This window comes from Melospiza melodia, chromosome 16, assembly GCF_035770615.1.
Source record: "Melospiza melodia melodia isolate bMelMel2 chromosome 16, bMelMel2.pri, whole genome shotgun sequence".
NCBI lineage: Eukaryota > Metazoa > Chordata > Aves > Passeriformes > Passerellidae > Melospiza > Melospiza melodia.
In genome coordinates, this window is record NC_086209.1 from 2087314 (window position 1) to 2110298 (window position 22985).

A 22985-nucleotide genomic window follows, 5' to 3' on the forward strand; every position below is an offset into this window, starting at 1 on the left:
GGCCTGGGATCTGTTTTGGGAAGGGACAAAGGACACGCCTCGGTGCCAGGGAGCAGGCAGGGCAGGTGCTGTGACACAGCCACCCGTGTTTGTCACAGGCTGCCACCCCATGAGCACAGTGGCACCTCGGCCACAGCAAAAGGACCAGGCTCATTCCCACAGAGCGCCCAGATCCGTGCACTTCAGGAAAAGGGATTTGGGGTGGGAGAAAAGCAGAACTTTACTCCAACCGCACTGGGGCATTGTCCCAGGAGCTCCAGCCCGGCCAGGATTTGGCTCCTGACAGCTCCGGCCATTTGTCCCTCACAGCTCTGTGTCACCTGCCCCTGACTCCCCTTTGACATCATCCCACTCCCATGCGCTGTGGTTTGTTCCCAAAGGAAACCCAACTCCTGTCACCGTGGCAATGAGCAGCGTTCCCACCGCCCCCAGCAGGTGCCCAAAGGCCCTGGAACCGCGGCCTCTCCTGGAGCCCTTCCCCGTGGGATGGCATATTCCAGAGGCTCCGACACAGCTCCACATCATCCTCTTGGGAAGCTCTGACATTCCCAGCAGGGGCAGCTCCAGGGGGAACAGCGGCTGTGTCGGGGCTGTTCCCCGATTCCCACTCCAGCTATTCCACACCTGCACCCCGGCGAACACAACCTCTGCCCCTGGCCGGCCATTCACAGCTCTCCAGGGGCTCCCCTGGAGCAGCTCCTCTCCCACGGGGACGATTCCCACGGAGCTCCCCCAGCCCGAGGCACGGCAGCTGCCGGGTGGGCGGTGCGAGACGCGGGTGAGCAATTCCCGGAGGATGGAGCGGGGCTGCGAGCTCTTGTGCGGAGCCCTCAGGTTCTCCGGCCCTTTTATCACCTCATTCCCACTCCTGGACTCAGGTTCTCCGTCCCTGTTATCTCCTCATTCCCACTCCTGGACTCAGGTTCTCCGTCCCTTTTATCTCCTCATTCCCACTCCTGGACTCAGGTTCTCCGGCCCCTTTATTTCCTCGTTCCTACTCCTGGACTTGCCCCGATGGATTTCTCCCCTGGACTCAGGTTCTCCACCCCTTTTAGCTCCTCGTTCCCACTCCCGGACTCAGGTTCTCTGTCCCTTTTATCTCCTCACTCCCACTCCTGGACTCTCCCCGTTGGATTTCTCCCCTGGACTCAGGTTCTCCAACCCTTTTAGCTCCTTTCCCCTCCTGGACTCAGGTTCTCCGTCCCTTTTCTGTCCTCGTTGCCACTCCCGGACTCGCCCCGGAGGATCTGTCCCCTCCCAGCGGGTGTGTGGGCAGGGATGCAGGGAAGAGCCAGGCACGGAGGCACCACACCCATTTTTACACAGTAATTTGATGCAGCAAGAGCGAATAAAGGGAGGGAGATGCTGCCAAAGTGATTCCCAGTGAAACTCTGAGTGGCTTTCAGCCAAATCCCCCCCAAAACCACACAAGGAGCCACCCAGCCCCTACAGCTCCTGCCTCCCAAAGCTGCCCGGGGATTTGGGAGAAAGCAAACCCACTTTGCAAAGCTCTCCGATCTGAAATCCCTGGTAGCAAAAATTTATTTCCATGACCAAAGATGAGGAGAAATTTATAAACTTTTTCTAGCAACCATCCAAGGAAACAGTAAATATCCCATCAGCCGGCAGGCAGCCTGGCGTCCAGGAGGGCTCTGCCACACCCCCTGCGGGCACAGCACCCTCCTGCCTCCTTCCTTCCCCACCTCCCGTGCCAGGGAATCCGGGAAGCTCCGCGGCGGATCCGGCCAGCCCCCAGCTCTAGTGTCCAACGTGATGAGGAGAAAAAACAAGCAGCACACTCATTTCAAAGCCCAACAAAGACATGGACAGTGTTAGATTCTCCTAAAAAGAAGCAGTCCCGGTGTGTTTTTTCTCCCCCCAAAGCGCCGGTGCCTGGGATCAGCGCATGAGCAGGCTGTGCTTTGGTCCATCCACCCTCTCCAGCTTCTCAAAGTGTTTCCTGGCGTTCCGGATGTTGATCAGCGTGGCTGCGGAAGCTGCGACGGAAAAGGGACAGGGGAGATAAAAAGAAGTGAAAAAGGGTGAGAGTCACCGTGGCCTCAGGGCTGCCTGGCTCCAGCAGCTCTGTCTGCAGGGGCTGGGTGCATCCTGCTGCTCTGGAGCCAGGCAAAATCCACAGGGGGATTTTGGGCAGGGAAAAATTTAGGGTGGGAAGGGCTGGGCAAGGTTTAAGGTGGGATGGTCTGGGTAGAATTCAATGGGGGAATATCTGGGCAAAATTTGAACTGGGATTGGCTGGGCAAAATTTCATGTGGGATGGGTAAAAGTCAAGCATGGGAAGGTCTGGGCAAAATTTCATGTGGGATTGGTAAAAATCAAGCATGGGAAGGTCTGGGCAAAATTCAGCATGGAATGGTCTGAACAAAATTTCATGTGGGATGGATAAAAACCATGGGAAGATCTGGGCAAAAATTCATGTGGAATGGGTAGAAAGCATGGGAAGATCTGGGCAAAATTTCATGTGGGATTGGTAAAAAGCATGGGAAGGTCTGGGCAAAATTCAGCATGGCATAGTCTAAGCAAAATTGAATATGGGAAGGTCTGGGCAAAACTTCATGTGGCATGGGTAAAAATTAAGCATGGGAAGGTCTGGGCAAAATTCAGCATGGAATGGTCTGAGCAAAATTTAATATGGAATGGTCTGAGCAAAATTCAATATGGGAAGGTCTGGGCAAAATTTCATGTGGGATGGATAAAAACCATGCGAAGATCTGGGCAAAATTTCATGTGGGATGGGTAAAAAGCATGGGAAGGTCTGGGCAAAATTTAATGTGGGATGGATAAAAATTAAGCATGGGAAGGTCTGGGCAAAATTCAGCATGGAAGGGTCTGAGCAAAATTGAATATGGGAAGGTCTGGGCAAAATTTCATGTGGGATTGGTAAAAAGCATGGGAAGGTTTGGGCAAAATTCAGCATGGAATTGTCTGAACAAAATTTCATGTGGGATGGATAAAAACCATGGGAAGGTTTGGGCAAAATTCAGCATGGAATGGTCTGAACAAAATTTCATGTGGGATGGATAAAAACCATGGGAAGGTCTGGGCAAAATTCAGCATGGAATGGTCTGGGCAAAATTTAGTGTGGGAAGGTCTGGGCAAAATTTCATGTGGGATGGATAAAAAGCATGGGAAGGTCTGGGCAAAATTTCATGTGGGATGGGTAAAAGGCATGGGAAGGCATGGACAAAATTCAGCATGGAATGGTCTGAGCAAAATTTAATGTGGGAAGGTCTGGGCAAAGTTTAGTGTGGGATGGTCTGGGTAAATCGAGCGTGGGATGGCCAGGGCTGTTGGCTGATCCCAGCAAAACACGAGGAAAAGCCTCTCCCAGGGAAAGCTGCTCCTCCCAGAGCTGCTGCCCAGCCCAGCAATGCCCAGGGATCCTCCAGTGTCCCCAATTCCCCAAGGAGGAGGCAGGGAAAGCACAGCAGCAGGCCTGGGGAGGGCTGGGCAGTGTCCCTGGAGCCCCTGAGCTCCCAGCAGCAATTCCAAGAGCTGTGTAAACAGGGATCTGCTCCCAGGGGCTGCGGGCTGGCACTGCTGCAGATCCTCCTTGGGATAAATAGAGGCTGCTAAAATTAGAGCCTGTCCACCCAAGACAGCCCAGCAACACCCAAACATGAGCCAGCTCTGCTTCCTCCCCAAAAATCACCGGGGCTGCCAGCTCCCAGCTGCCCAAAATAGGCTTTAGGCACGACCTGCTCAGCCAGCTCTGGTTTGGTGGCTCCCTGTGACAGCAGCAGCAGCAGCTCAGCTGTGCCACCACCACCTCTGCAGGGTCCTGCTCACACTCAATCTCTCTCTCTCTTAATCAGTTCTGTAATTAAAACCTCATTTTCAAGAGAAACACAGTTTAAACTGGACTAATTCCACCTTTTTTGAGATTTTTCTGGGTTTTTTTTTTTGTCCCAAGCAGGTTTCTCTTGGCTCTGACTTACGTATGGAGGGGTCTGACATGACCACCATCACGTAGGTGTTGGATGTGAAGATGTCAATGAAAGCAGCAAAGTTGGAGTTCCTGACCTCCATGCTCTGGAAAGAAGCTGCCAGCTTACTGAAAAACAAGGAAATAAAGAGTGAATGAAGAGCTTTTGTGCCCACATGGCCAAAATCCCTGATCTGAGCTGTTGGGAACAAGGAGGAGCTGCAATTCCCACTTGGCAAGGTGTGGTTACAGCAGGGCTTTGGCTGGGCTTGGTTTTAAAGGCAAATTCCTCAGTTTGGGGCCAAATGAGGCAATGGGGCAACATCAGCTGCTTGTGCCTTGAATGAAGGAAATTCCAGACACAACCTCCCTGACCAGGCCTGCTCCCCATGGATACCAGGGCTCAGCCATTCCCAGCTGGACACTCTGGATAAGCTGCAGAAATAAGCATAAAATGGGAATATCTGGAGACATCTGAACATCTGTAAACCCCTCCAGAAACTTCTCCATTCTATCCAGCTCCACACACCCTCACAATTAACCTGGCAGTGGAGCCTGAGGGCTGTGCAAAGCCAAGCTTCCCATTTTTCCACTGAAATCAGGGATAAACAGTGCCTGCAAGCCCCATCCTCCCCAGGCAGCCCTGTGGGCCTGGGCTGCAGCAGAGCTCTCCAGCTGCCATTCCCAGATTCCAAGAGAAACACTTCTGAACACTCCAGCCCTGGAATTCCCCTGCCTTGATCCAGAAGGAGGAGACCTGGAACAAAACAGCACCAAAGCTCACCCACCACGAGCAAAGGAGGAGTTAAATTAACATTGAAATGATTTGTGTTCCAGCTGCTGAGGAGTCCAACTGGGATTCTCTGGAGAGAGCTGGAACAGCCCTGATGTCCCCAGTGCTGATGGGAGCAGCTCACCTGCAGCTCAGCTTGAACTGTTTGATGATGTTGCTGATCTTCTCAAACCTGTGCACGTCCCGCTGCTCCTTGCACTGGTAGTGGGAGATCACCTGGAGAGGGGCAGAGCAGTCAGGATTCCAGCCCAGCCCTCCCACAGCAGCTCTGGGAATGCCTGGGGAGCAGGGGGGATCCCCTCTGCCTTTGGCTGACTGATTTTGGGAGTTTTACACAAATTCTTGTGGCACAGACCTGCCAGGGGACACCACTGTCCCCTGAGGGCTTCCCCTCAGCAGCAATTTACATCTTGCTCCCAAAACAGGTGGGAACAGAGTAAAAAAATGTGTCCATCACCTCAGGAATGGGCTGGGATGGATTTTCCCTCCCATCCTGCACAGGCAGTGATCCCAAAGCCAAATCAAGCTGCTCCTCCCCTAGACAAACAGCTCAAAGGCAGCTCAAAGCTGCTTCCTTGGCAATTCCTTCTCCATTCCTTCTCTGACTCCAGTCTGGATGCCAACACCCAGAGGGTCTGAAGGGCTTCAGGAGCCCCTCAGAACATCTCCATAAACATTCCCACCGAGCTGGTGGCCCCAGCCCTTTATTGCTCAGCCACATGGAGTGAGAGCTGCATTTCCTGCCCACACAGCTCCATCCCCACAGCAAAGCTGACAGCAATCTCTCCACAGCCTTAGGCCAGCTGCTTTGAACTCTTCACAATCCCAAAATCAGCTCTCTCTGGATGTGTCAGGAGCCCTTGCACAGGGATCTGGACTGTTCTCTTCAGGGAGTCACATTTATCAGGGTTTTTTAGGGTTTTTTTCCTCTTTTTTCCCTTAACCACCTTAAACCCATCACTTTTTAAACTTGCCCAATTATTGCCACAAGCACAGTTTTAGCCACATTCAAGACTTGCAGGTCCCAGTGTTCAATTTCCTTCCTGAACTTCCCAGATGAGGTTTTTCCACTCCAATTTAAACACAATTGTAGAATTGTACAATACTACAATTTAAATTACAATTTCAGAATAAGATTTTCCAAAGAGATTTTCACAGGAAGATTTCCCCATCAAGAGAAGAGAGTCCTGAGAATGTTTAAGTATATGAAAAAAAGAGGAGTTTTTTAAGAAGTCACCATTGCATTTAAATTAAGCACACAATTTTTGAAGCAAAGATAATTTCTTTCAGTTAAAAATGTCCTTGTAACAATCACACTGTCACACACCCCAAGGTGGAACTATTCATTATCTCCAAAAGGTCAAAAAGCAGAACTTGCCAGGCATGGCAAGTGTTTGTTTCTGATAGTTTAAGGAGGAAAAAAAAGTCATGGCTCCTTTCCCAAATTCCCTCCATCATTTCCAAATCACCAGCAAGGAAAACACTCCAAATAATTCAAGTATTTCCTTCAGCTCAGCAAGAGTTTGGTGCAAAGTGTGAAGAGCCCAGCCCAGCAATCAGGAATATGGCCAAGCACCAAGAGTGGTTTTATCCAGCAGCTTTGCAGAGGGATTGGGAGCACAAGGACCTGGAAAAGCACCACAGTCCCATGGCTGGCCCCCCACCCATGCTCTGGATTTGCAGAACATCAAAAACCAAAAGAAATCAGGTCCAGCTCAAATGCTCCAGCAGGAGGAAGTGAAAAGGTTTGGTTGTGAAGCTCCAAAAGGTTCCTGCCCTGTGCAGAGGGGGATTCTCAGAGCAGTCCCACCACAATGGGGACATGAAACACTCCCAGAGCCTGCAAGAGGAAACCCCAACCAAAGCTCAGCTCAGCTGCTGCAGGGGGGAATCTGGGATGGCCCCACGGGCTACAGGGTCCCAAGGCCTGGATCAGGGCACTCCTCACTGGGGCTGGCACCTCCCAACCTCCATGGGATCCCACAATGGCTTGGCTGGGAAGGGCCTCAAAGCTCATTCAGGTCCAACCTGACACCTTCCTCTGTCCCAGGAGCTCCAGCCTGGCCTTGGGCACTGCCAGGGGTCCAGGGGCAGCCCCAGCTGTGCCCGGGCCTGCCCACCCTGCCAGGGAACAGTTCCCAATTCCCAATATCCCATCCATCCCTGCCCTCTGGCAGTGGGAGCCATTCCCTGTGTCCTGTCCCTCCATCCTTGTCCCCAGTCCCTCCCCAGCTCTCCTGGAGCCCTTCAGGCCCGGGCAGGGCTCTGGGCTCTCCCTGGAGCTGCTCCTGTCCAGGTGAGCACCCCCAGCTCTGCCAGCCCGGCTCCAGAGCAGAGGGAGGGCAAGGGAGGCTGCACCCAGGGAATCCATTCAGGAACTCACCAGGAACGTGGCTCTCTCAAACAGCAGCACCTCGTCTGCCTCGATGATCTGAGCAAAGTTCCTCAGGTTCATCTCCAGCTGCTGCACGTTGGGGATCAGCTGATAGACAATGCTGGACCAGGCCTGCACAGAGAGACACACCAAGGTCCCACCAGTTCCTCTCCTCAGCCCCTCATGAGAAATGTGCTCCCAGAGGGATTTTTGCCACTTCTGGCTGCTGACAGCCTGGGCAAGGCTGAGCAGCTTCTCCACCCTCCATGCTCAGGTCCCAGAGGGAGCCCAGACCTGAGGAGACCCTTCCCTGGCTCCAGTTCTTCTCCAGCAGGCACAGAAACTGCAGTGCTGCTGAACAGACTTAAATCATCCCTGCTTTAAGCTGGGAATGCTTCTGTCTCCTTCTCCCATTTAAGTTCACAGAGATTTTTAATCCTGAGCAAGGTCAGCACACAGATGGACACTTGGCAGCTCATCCCTGACCCAAACAAAGTTCCACCTTATCCCAACAGGCCAGGAACAAGCCCAGGAGGGGCTGGGGGATGTTGGGATCAACATCTGTGCTCATCCACACTCGGATTTTCCAAGCTCAGCCTCCCCTCCCTGCCCAGCTGCTGACCCAGGTGTGGGGCAGTGGCAACCTCACCCTTCCCAGAGCCAGGGGGATGTTTGGATGCCTGTCTGCCAAGTTAACAATATTTACCACACACTCCTGACTTCTTAAAATTAATTAATAAACCCAGGACTAATTTGGGTTTCACTGACACCCCACAGAAAAGCTGCAGAGCTGAACACAACAGCAGCTCCAGGGATCCTCCTCCTGCCCTGCTCCCAGTGGGATGAGGAAGAATCCTCCCAGATGTGGGGAGGAAGCTGCACCAACCTTGTAAAGGGTCTCATCCCAGATGGAAGTTCTGAAACAAACACACTCCAAGGGCCGGGAGAGGCGCTTCAGGTCCTCCTCACGCTCCTTAAAAATCTGGGGGGCAAAGAGAGTTGAGGGGTTGAGTGAAGTGTTCCTGCCTGTGCTGTGGCTGCTGCATGGATTTATGGGGTGAGTTTCACATGGATCTCTGGGACACTGCAGGGGAGAGTGGCCAGGAACCCTCCCAGGGAGCAGCAGGGATGTCTTGGTGCAGAATCCCAAAATCGTTCGGGTTGGAAGGAGCCAAGGTGTGCTGGGAGCTCTGGAACCAGGCAGGAAAGGCTTTTCCTGTCCCTAAAAACCAGCACTGCTGCTCTCCAGTGGATTCTAGGATGACACACTTTAAAAGAAGGCAGAAAAAGCTCTGAGGAGATCTGAGAAAGCCTTTGAGGAACAGCCCCAGGGTGTTTGACGTGTGACACTGTTGGAAAAGAAATGAAATTTAGCAAAATATTTAATTATAGTGAGTTGTGTGTGAACTGGTTTGTTAAAAAGTAGTTTTGTAGCCGTTGAAAGTGTGTGTTGGGTTTTGTGTGTAACCTAGCAGGTAGTCTTAGGGATTTAATAAATAATTAAACTAGTGCAGGAAAGTAAGAATGCTAACCTGTCTGGAGGCAGCATACAATGCTCTTAGAATAAGATAAGCAGAGGATTAATGATCTTGTTTGTGAGCCAAGGAATGTATCACAAGGGGTCTGTGACCAGGCAAGGGGGACGGGGAACTGTTTCTTGGAGACTTTGTTGTGAATCTCATGTATAAGAGGGAAGCACCCATACGTGAATTTGGGGGCTCGGACTTTGGGACGTGAGTCCCCCAGCTCCCCGGGCCCTTAATAAAGCACCCACAAAACTTATCCGAGTTTTGTGTCATCTACCAATCGGGCAACAACACAAGGGATGCATTTCCATGGCAATGCCAGCTGCTCACCAGATCCCGCTGGTCCTCCTGCACCAAGTCCATCTTGTGCACCAGGCAGAAGATCTTGGCATCAGGGGAGTTCTGCAGGATGGCCTCCAGGCAGGACTGGTAGTAGTGCATGTCCTTCTCCAGCTCCCTGCTCTCCACGTCGAACACGTAGATGAGCACCTCCACGTTGCGGAAGATGTTGTCCCTCTGGCTGGTGAAGTAGTTCTCCATGAAGGTGTCCTGCCTGGGGGGCAGAGCAGGACACTCCTTAGGGCAGCTCCTGGCTTTGTGGGAAGCTGCTCCTGGCAGGAGGGCCAGGAGATGCCAGGCTGGAGCTGTGTGCCCTGGCATTCCCAGGGAAGCTGGAGGCTCCTGGATAGCACCAACCCCCCAGTGCCACAGGAAACCAAAGCTTCCCTCATGTGCTGCTGCTTCTGGCCCCAGGCTGGCTTTAAGGAGCCTTTTGTGAAAGCCCACAGCAGCAGGACAGGTGAAACGTGACCCAAAGCATCAGTTCAGCCTTAAATCCCAGGATTAAATCTCCTTAACTCTGGCTGAACATGACTGAGATGATCCAGAGGCCATGGAGCTGAGGAGGGGACACATTCCTTGACAAAAGCTGCTTCCAGGAGCCACAGGATCCACCTCCAGCACGGCCTCTGCACAAATCCCACCTGGATGGAGCTGGAGTGAGCAACTCCAGCACCTCAGGACAGCAGAAGGAGCATTCCCTTGGCACCACCTCATCCCAGGGGGAGGAGAATCCACCCTGCTCCACCCTTGGTTCCCCAGAGCCTCCCCCAAAGGCTGGGCAGGAACAATCAATACCTACCCTCCACAGTCCCACAGGTTCAACACCAGGTTTCCCAGGAATCTGACATGGGAATGCTCCACATCAACTGCAAAGAGACAGCAGGAGCTCACTGAGTGCACCACAGCCAGGGCAGAGCTTGGGCAGCCAGAAACCCTGGAAATCAGCACCCAGTCATGGAATGGTTTGGGCTGGAAGGGATTAAAGCCCTCATTCCAACCCCTGCCACCTTCCACTACCCCAGGCTGCTCCAAGCCCCATCCAGCCTGGCCCTGGACACATCCAGGGATGGGCATTCCTCACAAAGCAGCCCCAGTTTGTAAAATCTCACCAAAATCCCATTTCCCAGAGGAACTCAGGCCTCCCTGCTCTCCTGAGAAGTGCAGTGAGTGTTCCTGTTCACTCCCACATTCCCTGATCCCTGGGATATTGCAGGAATGACTGTGCAGGGCTTGAAGCCATCCCTGACAAAACAAACCAGGAACACAGGGAATGTAAACTTCAGGAAGAGGCCAAATTCACGGCAAAGGGGAAATTTACACCAATCCCTGACATGAAATCCACACAGGCCCCTCCCAGTGAGAAGCACCAGATCCCAACCACTCATTCACCTCTCCCAGAGGAATCACTGCTTGCTCTTTCCCAACAAAGGCTTTGGAAAGGGAAGAAGGAAAGGCATTCATTAAACAAACACAGTGCATCATCCTGCCAGAACCACGGGGGCACTGCAGGATCCCTGTGCTGGAAATCTCTGCAGGAGCAGGAACATTCCACCAACACACAGGAGGCTCTGACAGGTGCAGCTGCACCAAAGCTGCTTCCTGATCCCAAAAATAAAGAGTTAAGGATCAAATTTAAACAATAAAGCAGCAAATGCTGCTTCCTGCTCCCCAAAAAAGGGAGTTAAGGATAAAAGTTGAACAATAAAGCAGCAAATGCTGCCTCCTGATCCCAAAGAAGGGAGTTAAGGATAAAAGTTGAACAATAAAGCAGCAAATGCTGCCTCCTGATCCCAAAGAAGGGAGTTAAGGAGAAAAGTTGAACAATAAAGCAGCAAATGCTGCCTCCTGATCCCAAAGAAGGGAGTTAAGGATAAAAGTTGAACAATCAAGCAGCAAAGGCTGCTTCCTGATCCCGAAACAGGGAGTTAAGGATAAAAGTTGAACAATCAAGCAGCAAAGGCTGCTTCCTGATCCCGAAACAGGGAGTTAAGGATAAAAGTGTAACAATCAAGCAGCGCAGCCGATCCCAGGGCTGCCTTTCCCTCCCCTCCCCTTCCTGCCCGTCCCTGGCTGATCCCGAGGCTCCCAGCGGGTGTGGCAGCCGCAGGACACACCCAAGGGAGCCGGGGATGGCTGCAGGGAGCGGCCCCGCCCTCTGCTGAGGCTGGAGCTGCGCGATGGGAATGGGGCGGTTCCTTACTCGTGGCCCCCAGGCGCCGCGTGTCCCGGGCGATGTAGTTGGCAAAGATAATGGATCTCATGCTGGTCTTGCCAGACCCACTCTTACCCATCAGCAGCACCTGCACACGGGGAGAGAAGGAAAAATGAGCTCCCACAGAGCACTGAGTGCCCCCCAGCTCCCTCGGGCTGGCGGCTCACTGCCAAAGGCACCGAACGCAGCACTGGCACAGCCCAGCTGGGAATGCACCAGGAGAGGCAGAGAGGAGCACGTGGGGAGCAGGACAGACATCCCAAACACTCCTGGGCCATGGTCATCCCACCTCCCTGCTGTCCTTGGTCCCTGGGCCATGGTCACCCCACCTCACTGCTCTCCTTGGTCAGACTGAACACTTTTAACACTTTTCTCCAAAAATGTGGACAGGACTTGGGAAAAGCAGGAGCTGCCTCCCCATTCCCAGCCCCTCCCATCTGGTGGCTTTGGTGGCACCAAAGGACTTTAAAGATGAGGAACAGCTTTGTCTCAGCCCCTCCAGACCAAAAACAAGCCCTCAGCTCCTGGTTTTCCACCCCAAACACTCTGTGCTAACCAGACAGGGGTTAAAAACCTTCTAATACTGCTTTTCCCACAACATGACTGGTTTTCTTTTCCCTAAATACCAGGGACATTCCCAGTTTCAGGTGCTAGAAGATCAGAAAAAGGGGAAAAGCAGATGAGACAACCCAGATCAGCATCCCCAGAGCAGGGGAGACCCTTTATGGCTCCAGTGATGCCCCTCCAGAGGAGACCCTTGGCTCCATGATGTCCCATCCCTGCAGAGCTCAGGAGAGGCAGCCAAAAAGCAGGGAATGCTGCTGGGGGTGGGGATGAGGGGAGACAGTCACACCAGAGACAGTCACACCAGGCAAGGCTTTACATTGCGATCTAAAAATAAAAATTAAACAAAACAAACCCATCAGCGGCAGCCAACACAGCCCTGCTCACAAAACCCAGCTGTTAAACAAGTTCCAGTCACAAAGCCAAATGCAGCTCCTGGCAGCAGCCCTGCCAGTGTGCCATCCAGGGGGGATTCAGGAGAGCAGCCCAGGGAGTGCTGCCCAGCTGCCACCCCCACCCTGGGCAGCAGGGCAGGAGCTGGGCACAAAGCAAGGCACAATTCCCCAGGGAAGCTGCCCACAGGCTCCAGGATTGGCAACAAGGAGGGTTCCTGGCTGTTCCACAGCCAGGAGGGCTGGGGAGGGCCCCCAGATGCTGCCCTGTCCTGTCCTGTCCCCTGAGCTGATCGCAGAGAACGGCCAAGCTCTTATTTCACAGCACCAGCACAAAATCCCAGGCAGAAACTTGATCCCAGCCTGAGGCACGGCCCAAACCAGCCCCAATTCCCAAAGTTTAAGCTGCAGAGGCCTTGCAAAGGGGTCAGACAGCAGCACGGAGAGCCAGGCAGGGAACACAACCCCACCTCACCGTGGAACAGCAGCCAGATATTCCTTTAAGAGCTCTGGCCGTGCTCCTGCAGGGATACACCCACCCCTGCCATGCCCAGAGCTGCTGCTCCTTCCCCACGTGTTAAATTTCATCCTCCTGGAGCCCCGAGGGGATTCAGGCTCCTGGGACACCTCGGGAGGGTGGCAGGGACAGGGGAGGGACACGAGCAGATCCTCCTCCCTGAGCACAGGGTTTTGCAGAGGGTTTTGCAACAGCCCCAGAAGTGCCCGGGGAGCAGCAACTGCCGGGGAAGGCTCTGCAGGAATCCAGGCCAGGACTAAAGCCGGGTTTAACCCAGCCCATCCAGGCCAGGATTAAAGCTGGGTTTAACGCCTGGCACCTCCAGCAGAGGATGCAGCGCTGACTCTGAGAGGCACCGGAGCCCCAGGTGAGCGATGGATCCAACAAACAGTGCTCATGGATGGGGATAGGAAACATAGGATCACCCTGCCCGCCCTTACCTTTTTCTTCATGGCTGTGCTTGGCATCACACACCTGCAGAGAGAAGCCCACCTTGGATCGCTGCTTTTCACACACACATGCTCTGCTCGCCAATCCCAATACCGACACCAATCCCAAAGCCAATCCCAATGCCAGTGCTGATCCCAATCCTCACGCCGATCCCAACGCCGATGCCAGTGCCGCTCCCACCCCCGGCACTGGGGAAGCGCTGACACAGCCCCGGCTCCCCTCCCCCTGCTCCGGCCCATGGGGAACTCCCGCTGCTGCCGGGAAACCTCCGGCGCTCCCGAAACCGCCCGGCCCGGCTGGGGGGGCTGCGGCCGGGCCGGCAGCGCCTCCGCAGCCCCTTCCCGGCACGTTCCGCAGCCGCTTCCCTCCCTCAGGATCCCCGCAGCCCCTTCCCTCCCTCAGGATCCCCGCAGCCCCTTCCCTCCCTCAGGATCCCCGCAGCCGCTTCCCTCCCTCAGGATCCCCGCAGCCGCTTCCCTCCCTCAGGATCCCCGCAGCCCCTTCCTTCCCTCAGGATCCCCGCAGCCCCTTCCCTCCCTCAGGATATCCACAGCCCCTTCCATCCCTCAGGATCCCCGCAGCCCCTTCCTTCCCTCAGGATCACCTCAGCCCCTTCCTTCCCTCAGGATCACCGCAGCCCCTTCGCTCCTCAGGATCCCCCCCAGACCCTTCTCCTGGCACGTCCTGCCGTTTCCCCGGGATTCCCCACAGCCCCATCCCCGCGATTTCCCCGGGACTCCCCGCAATGCCCGCGCCCCCGGGCCGGGCCGCGTCTCGGTACCTCCGGCGGCGATGGGCGGCTCGGGGCCGGCTTGGGGGACGATGCCGGTGTGAGCCCCGGCAGGTCGGGCTCGGCGGGCCGCAGGCGGTGCTCGGCGCTGCCCGGGCCTGTGGCGGTGCCCGGTGCGGGGCTCGGCGGGCCGCAGGCGGTGCCCGGGGCTGTGGCGGTGCGGGGTGCGGTGTCCGGGGCAGTGGCGGTGCCCGGGGCTGTGCCGGTGCGGGGCCCTGCCCGGGGCTGTGGCGGTGCCGGGTGCGGGGCTCGGCGGGCCGGAGGCGCTACCCGGTGCGGTGCCGGGTGCGGGGCTCGGCGGGCCGGAGGCGGTACCCGGTGCAGTGCCGGGTGCGGGGCTCGGCGGGCCGGAGGCGGTGCCCGGGGCTGTGCCGGTGCGGGGCCCTGCCCGGCCCTGTGGCGGCGCCCCCGTCCCGCCCCCCGCCCCGCTCACGGGACCCAGCGCTCGGCGGCCGCCGCCGGTCACGTGAGAGCGCGCCGCGCACGCGCGCGCCCCCGGTATCACGTGATGCGGACGCGGGGTAGCCGAAGCCCCGGCCGCCATGCTGGGTGAGGGCAGCGTCTCTCTGGCACAGCGGGGGCGCTTACTGGGGGGTCCCGATGAGTCCCGGGCATTCCCGGTGACTCCCGGTGTCTCCCATGGAACGGCAGAGCGGCGCCCGGTGGAATCTCTCAAGGCGGTGAGCAGGGTGGGCAGTAGCTTTTTGAGGCGCACGGGTGCAATGCATTTCAGCGCCTCCCATATGGTCTAGCGGTTAGGATTCCTGGTTTTCACCCAGGCGGCCCGGGTTCGACTCCCGGTATGGGAAGTTTCGTTTTTTTGTCCCGCCGGATCGGTAAACACCCTGCCCTCCTTTCTTATTTTTCCGCGCATTCTCCCTCAAAACTCCTTCGGGAGTTGATTTTTGCACCTCTGCAGCAAAATTTCTCGGCGCCAGGAGCTTCCTGAAGCCGTAGGAATCGCTTTGCCTCTGCAAACTCAGCCTCACAGCTATTTAAAACTTCAAGTACATTGGAGCACAGAGCCCCAGCTAATTAACATGCTGTTAATTGGCTTTTTTTCTCTAACACAAGCAAGAAAATTCCTGCTCGTGTCCCACGGTGTGTTTTAAACCACCCTGACTTCCTCAAGGCAAATAGGATTGTGCTGAAGATACATATTTAGAAATCCACATATGACATATAGATTTATACATGTTTATTGCTGAAGGGACTCCTGGCAGCTCCCCCAGATCTGTGGATTTGGAGATCTGGAGAGATCTGCTGGGGTTTCCAGGCTTCCAGAGATCCTGGGAGCTGCTGCTGCCACAGAGCCAGGGCCATCATCACCTTGGGTGTCCCCTCCCAGAGCCATCAGTCACCTTGGGTGTCTCCTGAGAGCCATCACCTTGGGTGTCTGTGAAAAATGCGTATTTTATGACTGGCTTTTTGCAAATATTCAAATGAATATTACATGTGTTGTGTTAGAAAGTGATGCTGTATTAATTCTCTTAAGTAGTGTGTTAAATATAGTTTTAGGTTATAACATAATGTTAAAATAGAAACTGTGCTGTGTAAGATAGTTTTTTTTAAAGAAAGGACTCGCAGGGAGATAGCAGCCACAGGACACCTGAATCTTTCAGAGAAAGAGAATTTATTGCTCCCTTATCAAAAGAAACGAACTTCCTGCCTTGCTCAGCACTGAAGATGCTGTCAGGATTCAGAGGAAGAAGTTGACACTGCCCAGACAGAATCCTGGGTTTGAATGGAATTTATGCATCATGTATGAGGTGTAGGAATATGCAACAGGTTATTGCTTTTAAAGGTTAATCCTCTGTTAATGTGGGTCCTTTTTCAGGCTTATTTTGTCCAGAAAGAGGTACCTGGACTGTCCACAACTCTTTGTTTTGATTGTCTCATATTTTCCTAAATCCTAATTATCCAGATTTTTATTACTCTAATTATATTGCTATTTTTATAACTACTTTATTACTATGAAACTTTTAAAAATTTAAAAGCAAGTGATTGGTGTTTTTCACAGTGTCCCCTCCCAGAGCCATCAGTCACCTCGGGTGTCCCCTGAGAGCCATCACCTCGGGTGTCCCCTGAGCCCTTGCATGTCCCCATGAGCCCTGTCACCTTGGGTGTCCCCTCTGAGCCTCACTGTCCCTCCCAGAGCCGCCAGTCACCTGGGGTGTCCCCTTCCAGCCTCATCACCCTGCATGTCCCCTCACTGCCATCACCCCGTGTGCCCCCTCAGAGCCATCACCCTGCGTGTCCCCTCTGAGCCTTGCCATCCCCCTCAGTGGCATCACCCTGCACGTCCCCACAGTGCCATCACCCTGTGTGTCCCCTCAGTGCCATCACTCCCTTGGGTGTCCCCTCTGAGCCCTGTCATCCCCCTCAGTGCCATGCCCCTGTGTCCCCTCTGAGCCATCACCCCATGTGTCCCCTCAGTGCCATGCCCCTGTGTGTCCGCACAGAGCCTTGCCATCCCCTCAGTGCCATCACCCTCAGTTCCATCACCCTGTGTGTCCCCCTCAGTGCCATCCCCCTCAGTGCCATCACCCTGTGCGTCCCCTCAGTGCCATCCCCCTCAGTGCCATCACCCTGTGTGTCCCCTCAGTGCCATCACCCTCAGAGCTATCACCCTGCATGTCCCCACAGTGACATCACCCCATGTGTCCCCTCAGCGCCATCACCCTGTGTGTCCCCTCTGAGCCTTGCCATCCCCCTCAGTGCCATCACCCTGTGTGTCCCCTCAGAGCCATCACTGTGTGTGTCCCCTCAGTGCCACCCCCTCAGTGCCATCACCCTGTGTGTCCCCTCAGTGCCACCCCCTCAGTGCCATCACCCTGTGTGTCCCCTCAGAGCCATCACTCCCTCATGTCCCCCCTCAGAGCCGTGCCCCCCTCCCTTCCTTGGCACCGGGCAGTTTCAGGCAGCTCCAAGGAAATTCCAGCCTGGCAAACCTTGAACTGTTCAATGGGTGGGAAAGGCAGTGCTGGTCCCACAGGATTCCAGGTTTTGAACCTTTTTGAAGCTTTTTTCCCCCTCATTCCTTAAAGCTTTTAAAGCAAACATGGACATAAAAATGGGTTTGGATTTCTCCTTTAAAAAGCAGGAAATGTCAGGAAAACACACTTCCCTTCCTTCTCGCACTGGATTGTAACAAGTGTTTTCTATTTACATTTCAAATATCCTTGTCAGAGCCTGAAGCCCAAATTGCAGAGTTTTGTCTGACTCTGGGTGTGTTCGTGTTATATTCATGCAAAACAATTCCCAGGAGAAGCTGTGACAGTAACTTTGTGTCCCTTAAAACTATGCCAAGGTCCACGAGAGTTTGGAGCCATTTTACCTCTTTGTTCCTCTTGCTGAATTCTCAGATATCCCAATTAAACAGAAAAAAATTCCAAGTTTGATTAGCTGTGAAAGGGGAAGAGAATAAAATGAATAAAATGTTTTTTTTTTTTTCTCTCCCACCCCCCTTCCTTCTGGACCTCTCCTCTATTTTTAAAGCAGATTTTTGAATAAAATGATCCAAAGTCAGAATATTCTGATAAAATCTGTCTAATTCCCTGATGTTCTTGCAGGAGAACAACTTGTCTCCAATTCTGGAACTCAGTTTCTAACGGAGCTGCACAATGACAACATTCACTTGCTGCCAGCAACTGCTCTGAGCTGTCCTTCTTCAGCACGAGCCTTCTGCTCACAGATCCTCTACACTCAACTTGGTAATTTTTGAAGTTTTATTGGCCAGGTTTTCACTGAACAACCCAAAAGCTGTAAAAAGTGCAGCTCAGGGGCTGTGCAGAGATAACCCCTCGCTCCAGGAGCCAACACTGAGCATTTCAAACTCCTGCTTTTGTGCCACAAAGAGCTGAAGGAGGTGGGGCTCAGCTCCTTCCTTGACAGACTGCCCTGGATTTGGGATTTAGGGCTGTTGGCACAGAAATAAAAAGATAAAGGCACCAGCATGCCCTTCATCTTTAGCAGCAGCACAGGAAAGCAGGCAGGAAGTTGTGCTCACTCCCCAAAATATCCCAATTTATAAATTCAGCCCACAAGACAAAAATAGCTTCAGCAGCAGGTATTGTTTAATTCAGGAGTGCTCTGAAATAAAGCAGTGACCCCACAGAATCCTTACTGTCAAGGAGAAAAACCCCAGACTGAGCTGCCAAAACCCAAAGACTGAAACATTTTGTGTAAAATGTGCCCAAAAAGCAGCCTGGGGTTTGCTGCTCTGATCAAAGCAGTACTCAGGGCTCAGCAAATGTTCCAAGGCTCTCCCTGCATTCACTGGAGGGTTTTCTTCACACACTGAACATTTCCATGGTTTTAGGGAACAGACAGGCACCAAATGAGCAGGAAGGTGTTTCACACAGGCACAAAGGGCTATCCCACCTCTCCATCCCCAGGGAAATGAGGTGCCTTCAGAGCTCTGGGCAATTCTGAACCAGGAGAAGTCACCAGCCAGGCCTTCCTTTGTCTCCTTGGCCCAACCTGATCAATAAATGTTATTCAAATCCAGGGCAGCAGTGCCCTGTGTGCAGCACTCAGTCCCTCCAATGCCCCAAAAATCAGCAAAATCCTCTGAAGGAGGTGAGGTGGGCTGAGTGAGAAGTCTTTGTGTCAGTGCTGCTGTGGGTAATTAGCACCAAGTCTTTAATTACTGAATCCCAGACTGGTTTGGGTTGGAAGCACCTTAAAGCTCATCCAGTTCTACCCCTCCCACTGCCCCAGGGTGGCACTCCCTAAGGACACTGTGGTGGCTGTCACAGAGCTGCTCTGTGTGTCCCCTTCCAGCTGTCCCTGTCTGCCCTGGCAGGAGCTCTGAGTGTGCAGGGAAAGGAGGGGAGCAGGGATGATCAGAGGCAGGTGCTTTGTGTCCTGGATTGCCAAGCAAATTTTATTCTATTTGCCATCTTGGCATTTGTGTTCTGTTCAGTGGGCAGTTTTCCTTTTTGTTGGAACTCAGGAAATTCCTCTGGCTGCCCTGGAGAACTTGAACCCCTGCTCAGGGGGCTCAGAGACCTTGGCACAGAGCCCCAGACCCCTGTGCCTTTGATTTTAGCCCTTGGAAAAAAACAATTACCAACCTTGTATGAAGAATGACAAGCCACGAAAGTTTAAGAGAATGATAGTGAATTTATCATGGGGTGAAAAATAGGTTTTTGAGGTTTTTAGAATGGGGTTCAGGGGGCAAGATGGAGGAATGTAGGCATGTCCAGCCTTTCTCCTTCTTCTTCTTGGCCTCCATCTTCTGCTGTGATGGTGGCACTCACAGATTGGTTTAGAGTAGAAGCTCACTGTCTAACACAGGTGATGGGTATTGGAAAGTATCTGTAAACATTGTACATGTAGTTTTTAGTATAAAGCCATAACACTGCCCTGGGGCAGGCAGAGTGCCTGGAACTGTCCTGCTGGACAGACCTCAGCAGGGCAGGAGAAAGAATTTTATAGATAAGATACAATAAACAACCTTGACACATCGAAATTAAGATCCCTGACTCCTTCTTTGAGTGCCAGGCTGGGAAAAGAGACTTTCGAACTCTTCTCAGGGTCACTGTGAGCAGCAGAGACCCCAAGACCTTATCTCTTCCACACCCCCTCCTCCCTCAGGGGAGACACCTGCTGATAACAGCTATTGAATGTCCCTGCATGGCTGATAAGAACTACAGCATCCCATTGGGAGATGGGAGCCCAGAGGGAGGAGCCAAGCATTGCTACCCAGATATAATCCAGAGGTTTTGAGACACCAGCACGGCTTCTCCACTGGATTCCCCAGAGGAACAGCAGCTGCCTCTCCTTCCACTGGATCTTCAGAGGAAGAATCCATCCTTCTCTACAGGATCCTGCTCCAGCAGAACCACCCCTGACACTGCAGGAGGGCTGAGCCACAATTCCAATGGGACTGCTGCCAGCACCCTGACCCACAGGGTGTCAGGCTGGGTTCTGACTCTGTCAGTGTTGGTTTAGTTTACTGCATTGTTTATGTTTTTATTTTCTTTCCTATTAAAGAACTGTTATTCTTGCTCCCATATCTATGCCTGAGAGCCCCTTAATTTAAAATTTTTAACAATTTGGCGGGGGGTGTGTGTTTACATTCTCCATTTCAGGGGAGGCTCCTGCCTTCCTTAGCAGACTCCTGGCTTTCCAAACCAAGACACCTTGTCAGAGGGAGCCTCCAGCAGCACACAGAGATTACCCTCTATTCCAGCTCTGCTTGGAAAGCTGTGTGTGCCTCTGCTGTGTCCCCAGCCTCAACCATCCTCCTTTCCTGTAACACTCCTGTCACAGACATGTTTTATGAAAAATCCTTTCCTTAGGATTTTTTCTCCTGAGAAGCTGGGAGGCCTCGGGAACAAAATGTAAACAATGGTTATCTGCTGCTGTGGAATGCAACAGGTGCATCTGGGATTGGTCTCATGTGGTTGTTTCTAATTAATGGCCAATCACACCCCAGCTCGGACAGAGTCTGAGACAGCTGCCTTTGTTATCACTCTTTGCTATTCTATTCTTAGCCAGCCTTCTGATGAAATAATTTCTTCTATTCTTTTAGTATAGTTTTAATGTAATATATATCATAAAATAATAAATCAGCCTTCTGAAACATGGAGTCAGATCCTCGTCGCTGCCCTCATCCTCAGACCCCTGTGAACACCATCACACACTCCTGTCTCATCTCCTGCTTTCAAGGCTGCAGAATCCTCCTGCAAAGCTGCCAGGATTGCACGGGGCAAGTGCAGCTTGCACAGAGCTGCTAATGAGCCTGTCAGATCCAATGCCAACCAGAGGGTCTGCCTTAGCGGGTGCATCCGCCTGTAAATCAGCACAAAATTCACCCCAGCTCAGGGTAAGGGCTGCAGATTCCTCCTCTGCATGCTGGGAAGTGTGGGGGGTATGCCAGCAGCTGCCAGCCAGCAGCAGAACAGGGTTTGGGGAAGCTCATCATAGATAAACCACAGCAGCTCATCATAGATAAACCACAGCCTGGAGCAGCTCCTTGACCTCCTCCAACTCTTCCTTTGCAGAGGATTTGTGACCGGGTTTCTGCCCTTCTCCTGCTGCCACCAGCTCTGGGACACGAACAGGGCTGCAGCTGCCTCAACCAGACCCAGCCTGGAAAACTCCCCCGGCACCAGCACAGCGCCAGCCTCTTCCACGGCGTGTCCCTCAACCGAGATCTGTCACCCTCAACTCCTCCCTTTGACCCTCCTAAAGCCACCGTGTGACCCCTGGGACGTCCTGGTCCAGGCCCTGGAGCCCGGAGCCCAGAATTGCTCCCAGAGCTCGGAGCCGCTCCTGCAACCCAGAACCGCTCCAGGAGCCACTCCGACAGCGCAGAGCCGCCTCCGGAGCCCAGAACCGTCGCCGGGGCCGCTCCCGGAACCCGGAGCCGCTCCCGGTTCCTCCGGCGCCGCTTCCCGGAGCGAGGCTCCCCCTCACAGCCCCCGTGACGTCACCGCCGCGCCGCCGGCTACGATTATTCGCTTCTACTCCCGCGCCTGCGCACTGCTGCGGCTAGACCGGCGTTTCCGTGTTGCTGGGGTTCGGCACCGCCGCTCCCGGTGCTCCCGCCGCTCCCGGTGCCCGTGGTGCCCTCAGTGCTCCCGGTGTCCCTGGTCGGGCAGTGCGGCCCCTCCGCCTCCGGCGCGGTGTCTGAGGAAGCGCGGACGGGACCGCGGACACGGCAGCGAGCGCTGCGCGTGCGTGAGGCGCGTTGCTCCTGGCGCCCCCTGGCGGCCGCGATCGGGGCCCCTCAGGCGCCGGGAGCGCGCGGGGCCGTCCCGTCCTGTCCCTGAGGGAGCGCTGGGGCTGGAAAAGCGCTCCGGGATCCTGGAATCCGGGATTAGCAAATCCGGGATTATCGAATACTGGGTTAGCAAATCCAGCCTGTGTCCCGTCTCCACCTTGGCACCAGCGCACAGCCCTGAGTGCCACCGCCAGGCGTTCCTTGGCCACTTCCAGCCATGGGGACTCCAAACCGCACCGGGCAGTTCCAATCCCTGACCGCCCTTCCCATGGGGAAATTCTGCTGATTTCCACCCTGAGCTCCCCTGGCCCAGCCTGAGGCCGTTCCCTCTGCTCCTGTCCCTGTTCCCTGAAGCACAGCCCGACCCCCCGGCTGTCCCCTCCTGTCAGGAGCTGTGCAGAGCCACAAGGGCCCCCTGAGCCTCCTTTGCTCCAGGCTGAGCCCCTTCCCAGCTCCTCTCCAGCCTCAGCCCCTTCCCAGCTCCTCTCCAGCCTCAGCCCCTTCCCAGCTCCTCTCCAGCCTCAGCCCCTTCCCAGCTCCCTCAGCCCTGCCCTGCGGCCCTGCCTGGGAAGTGCTTTGGGCTGGGAGGTGCCAGCCCCCGGCCGGGCAGAGTTTTCCAGGTGATTGCACAAAGCAAAGGCTCCCGTGTGTCCCTGTGGGAGGGACGCTGGTGCTGGGGGTTCCTGCAGAGCTGTGCCACGCTGGGGCATTCCATGGGGTGGGATTGTTGTTGTCCAGGTGCTGCACACTCACAGAGCACTGGGGCAGGGATGGTGTCCCCCTGCCTGGTGACAGCCACTGCTGTCTTCTTTTCTCCAGGCTGAGCCCCTTTCCAGCTCCCTCAGCCCCTCCTGGGGGCTCCAGCCCCTTCCCAGCTCCGTTCCCTTCCCTGGACACGCTCCAGCCCCTCCAGGTCTTGCTGGGATTGTCCCAGAGCTGTTCCCAGCACTGGAGGTGCCCAGCAGTGCCAGCTCTGGGGATGGGCACTGCCCTGCTGTCGCACCATGGCTGGCACAAGGTGCCCTTGGCTTTGCCCACCTGGGCACACCTGGGCTCCTGTCCAGCCACTGTCCCCAGCACCCCCAGGGCCTTTTCCAGTTTTCCAGCCCCTCTTCCCCCAGCCTGGAGCATTCTATGGGGACCCAGGGGCAGGACCGGGCACTTGGCCTTGTTAACCCTCACAGTTCTGCTGTCACCCCACAGATCCAGCCTGTCCTGATCCCTCTGCAGAGCCTCCCTGCCCTCCTGCAGATCCACATCCCACCCTGCTCAGTGCCATCTGTGAATTATCCCCTAATCCAGATCATCAGTAAAGATATTGAGCAGAACTGGGCTCAGTGCTGA

General features: G+C 54.5%; 1 protein-coding gene, 1 long non-coding RNA gene and 1 other non-coding gene across 3 annotated transcripts; 2 read left to right on the forward strand and 1 right to left on the reverse strand.

Moving 5' to 3' along the window:
* Positions 1-1512: 1512 nt before the first annotated feature.
* Positions 1513-13993, reverse strand: LOC134425568 (ras-related GTP-binding protein A). The gene is made up of 10 exons (XM_063170286.1): positions 13898-13993; positions 13107-13140; positions 11182-11281; positions 9781-9847; positions 8970-9192; positions 8000-8095; positions 7123-7245; positions 4864-4955; positions 3960-4075; positions 1513-1997 (listed from the first exon to the last, which is right to left on the reverse strand). Exons 2-10 carry the CDS (start codon positions 13131-13133, stop codon positions 1900-1902), a joined length of 942 nt encoding a protein of 313 aa, XP_063026356.1. The 5' UTR covers positions 13134-13140; positions 13898-13993; the 3' UTR covers positions 1513-1899.
* LOC134425569 (uncharacterized) lies at positions 12759-19928 on the forward strand. The gene is made up of 2 exons (XR_010029719.1): positions 12759-13033; positions 17479-19928. It is a non-coding gene; the product is annotated as an uncharacterized LOC134425569 (long non-coding RNA).
* Positions 14644-14715, forward strand: TRNAE-UUC (transfer RNA glutamic acid (anticodon UUC)). The gene has a single exon. It is a non-coding gene; the product is annotated as a tRNA-Glu (tRNA).
* Positions 19929-22985: the final 3057 nt, after the last annotated feature.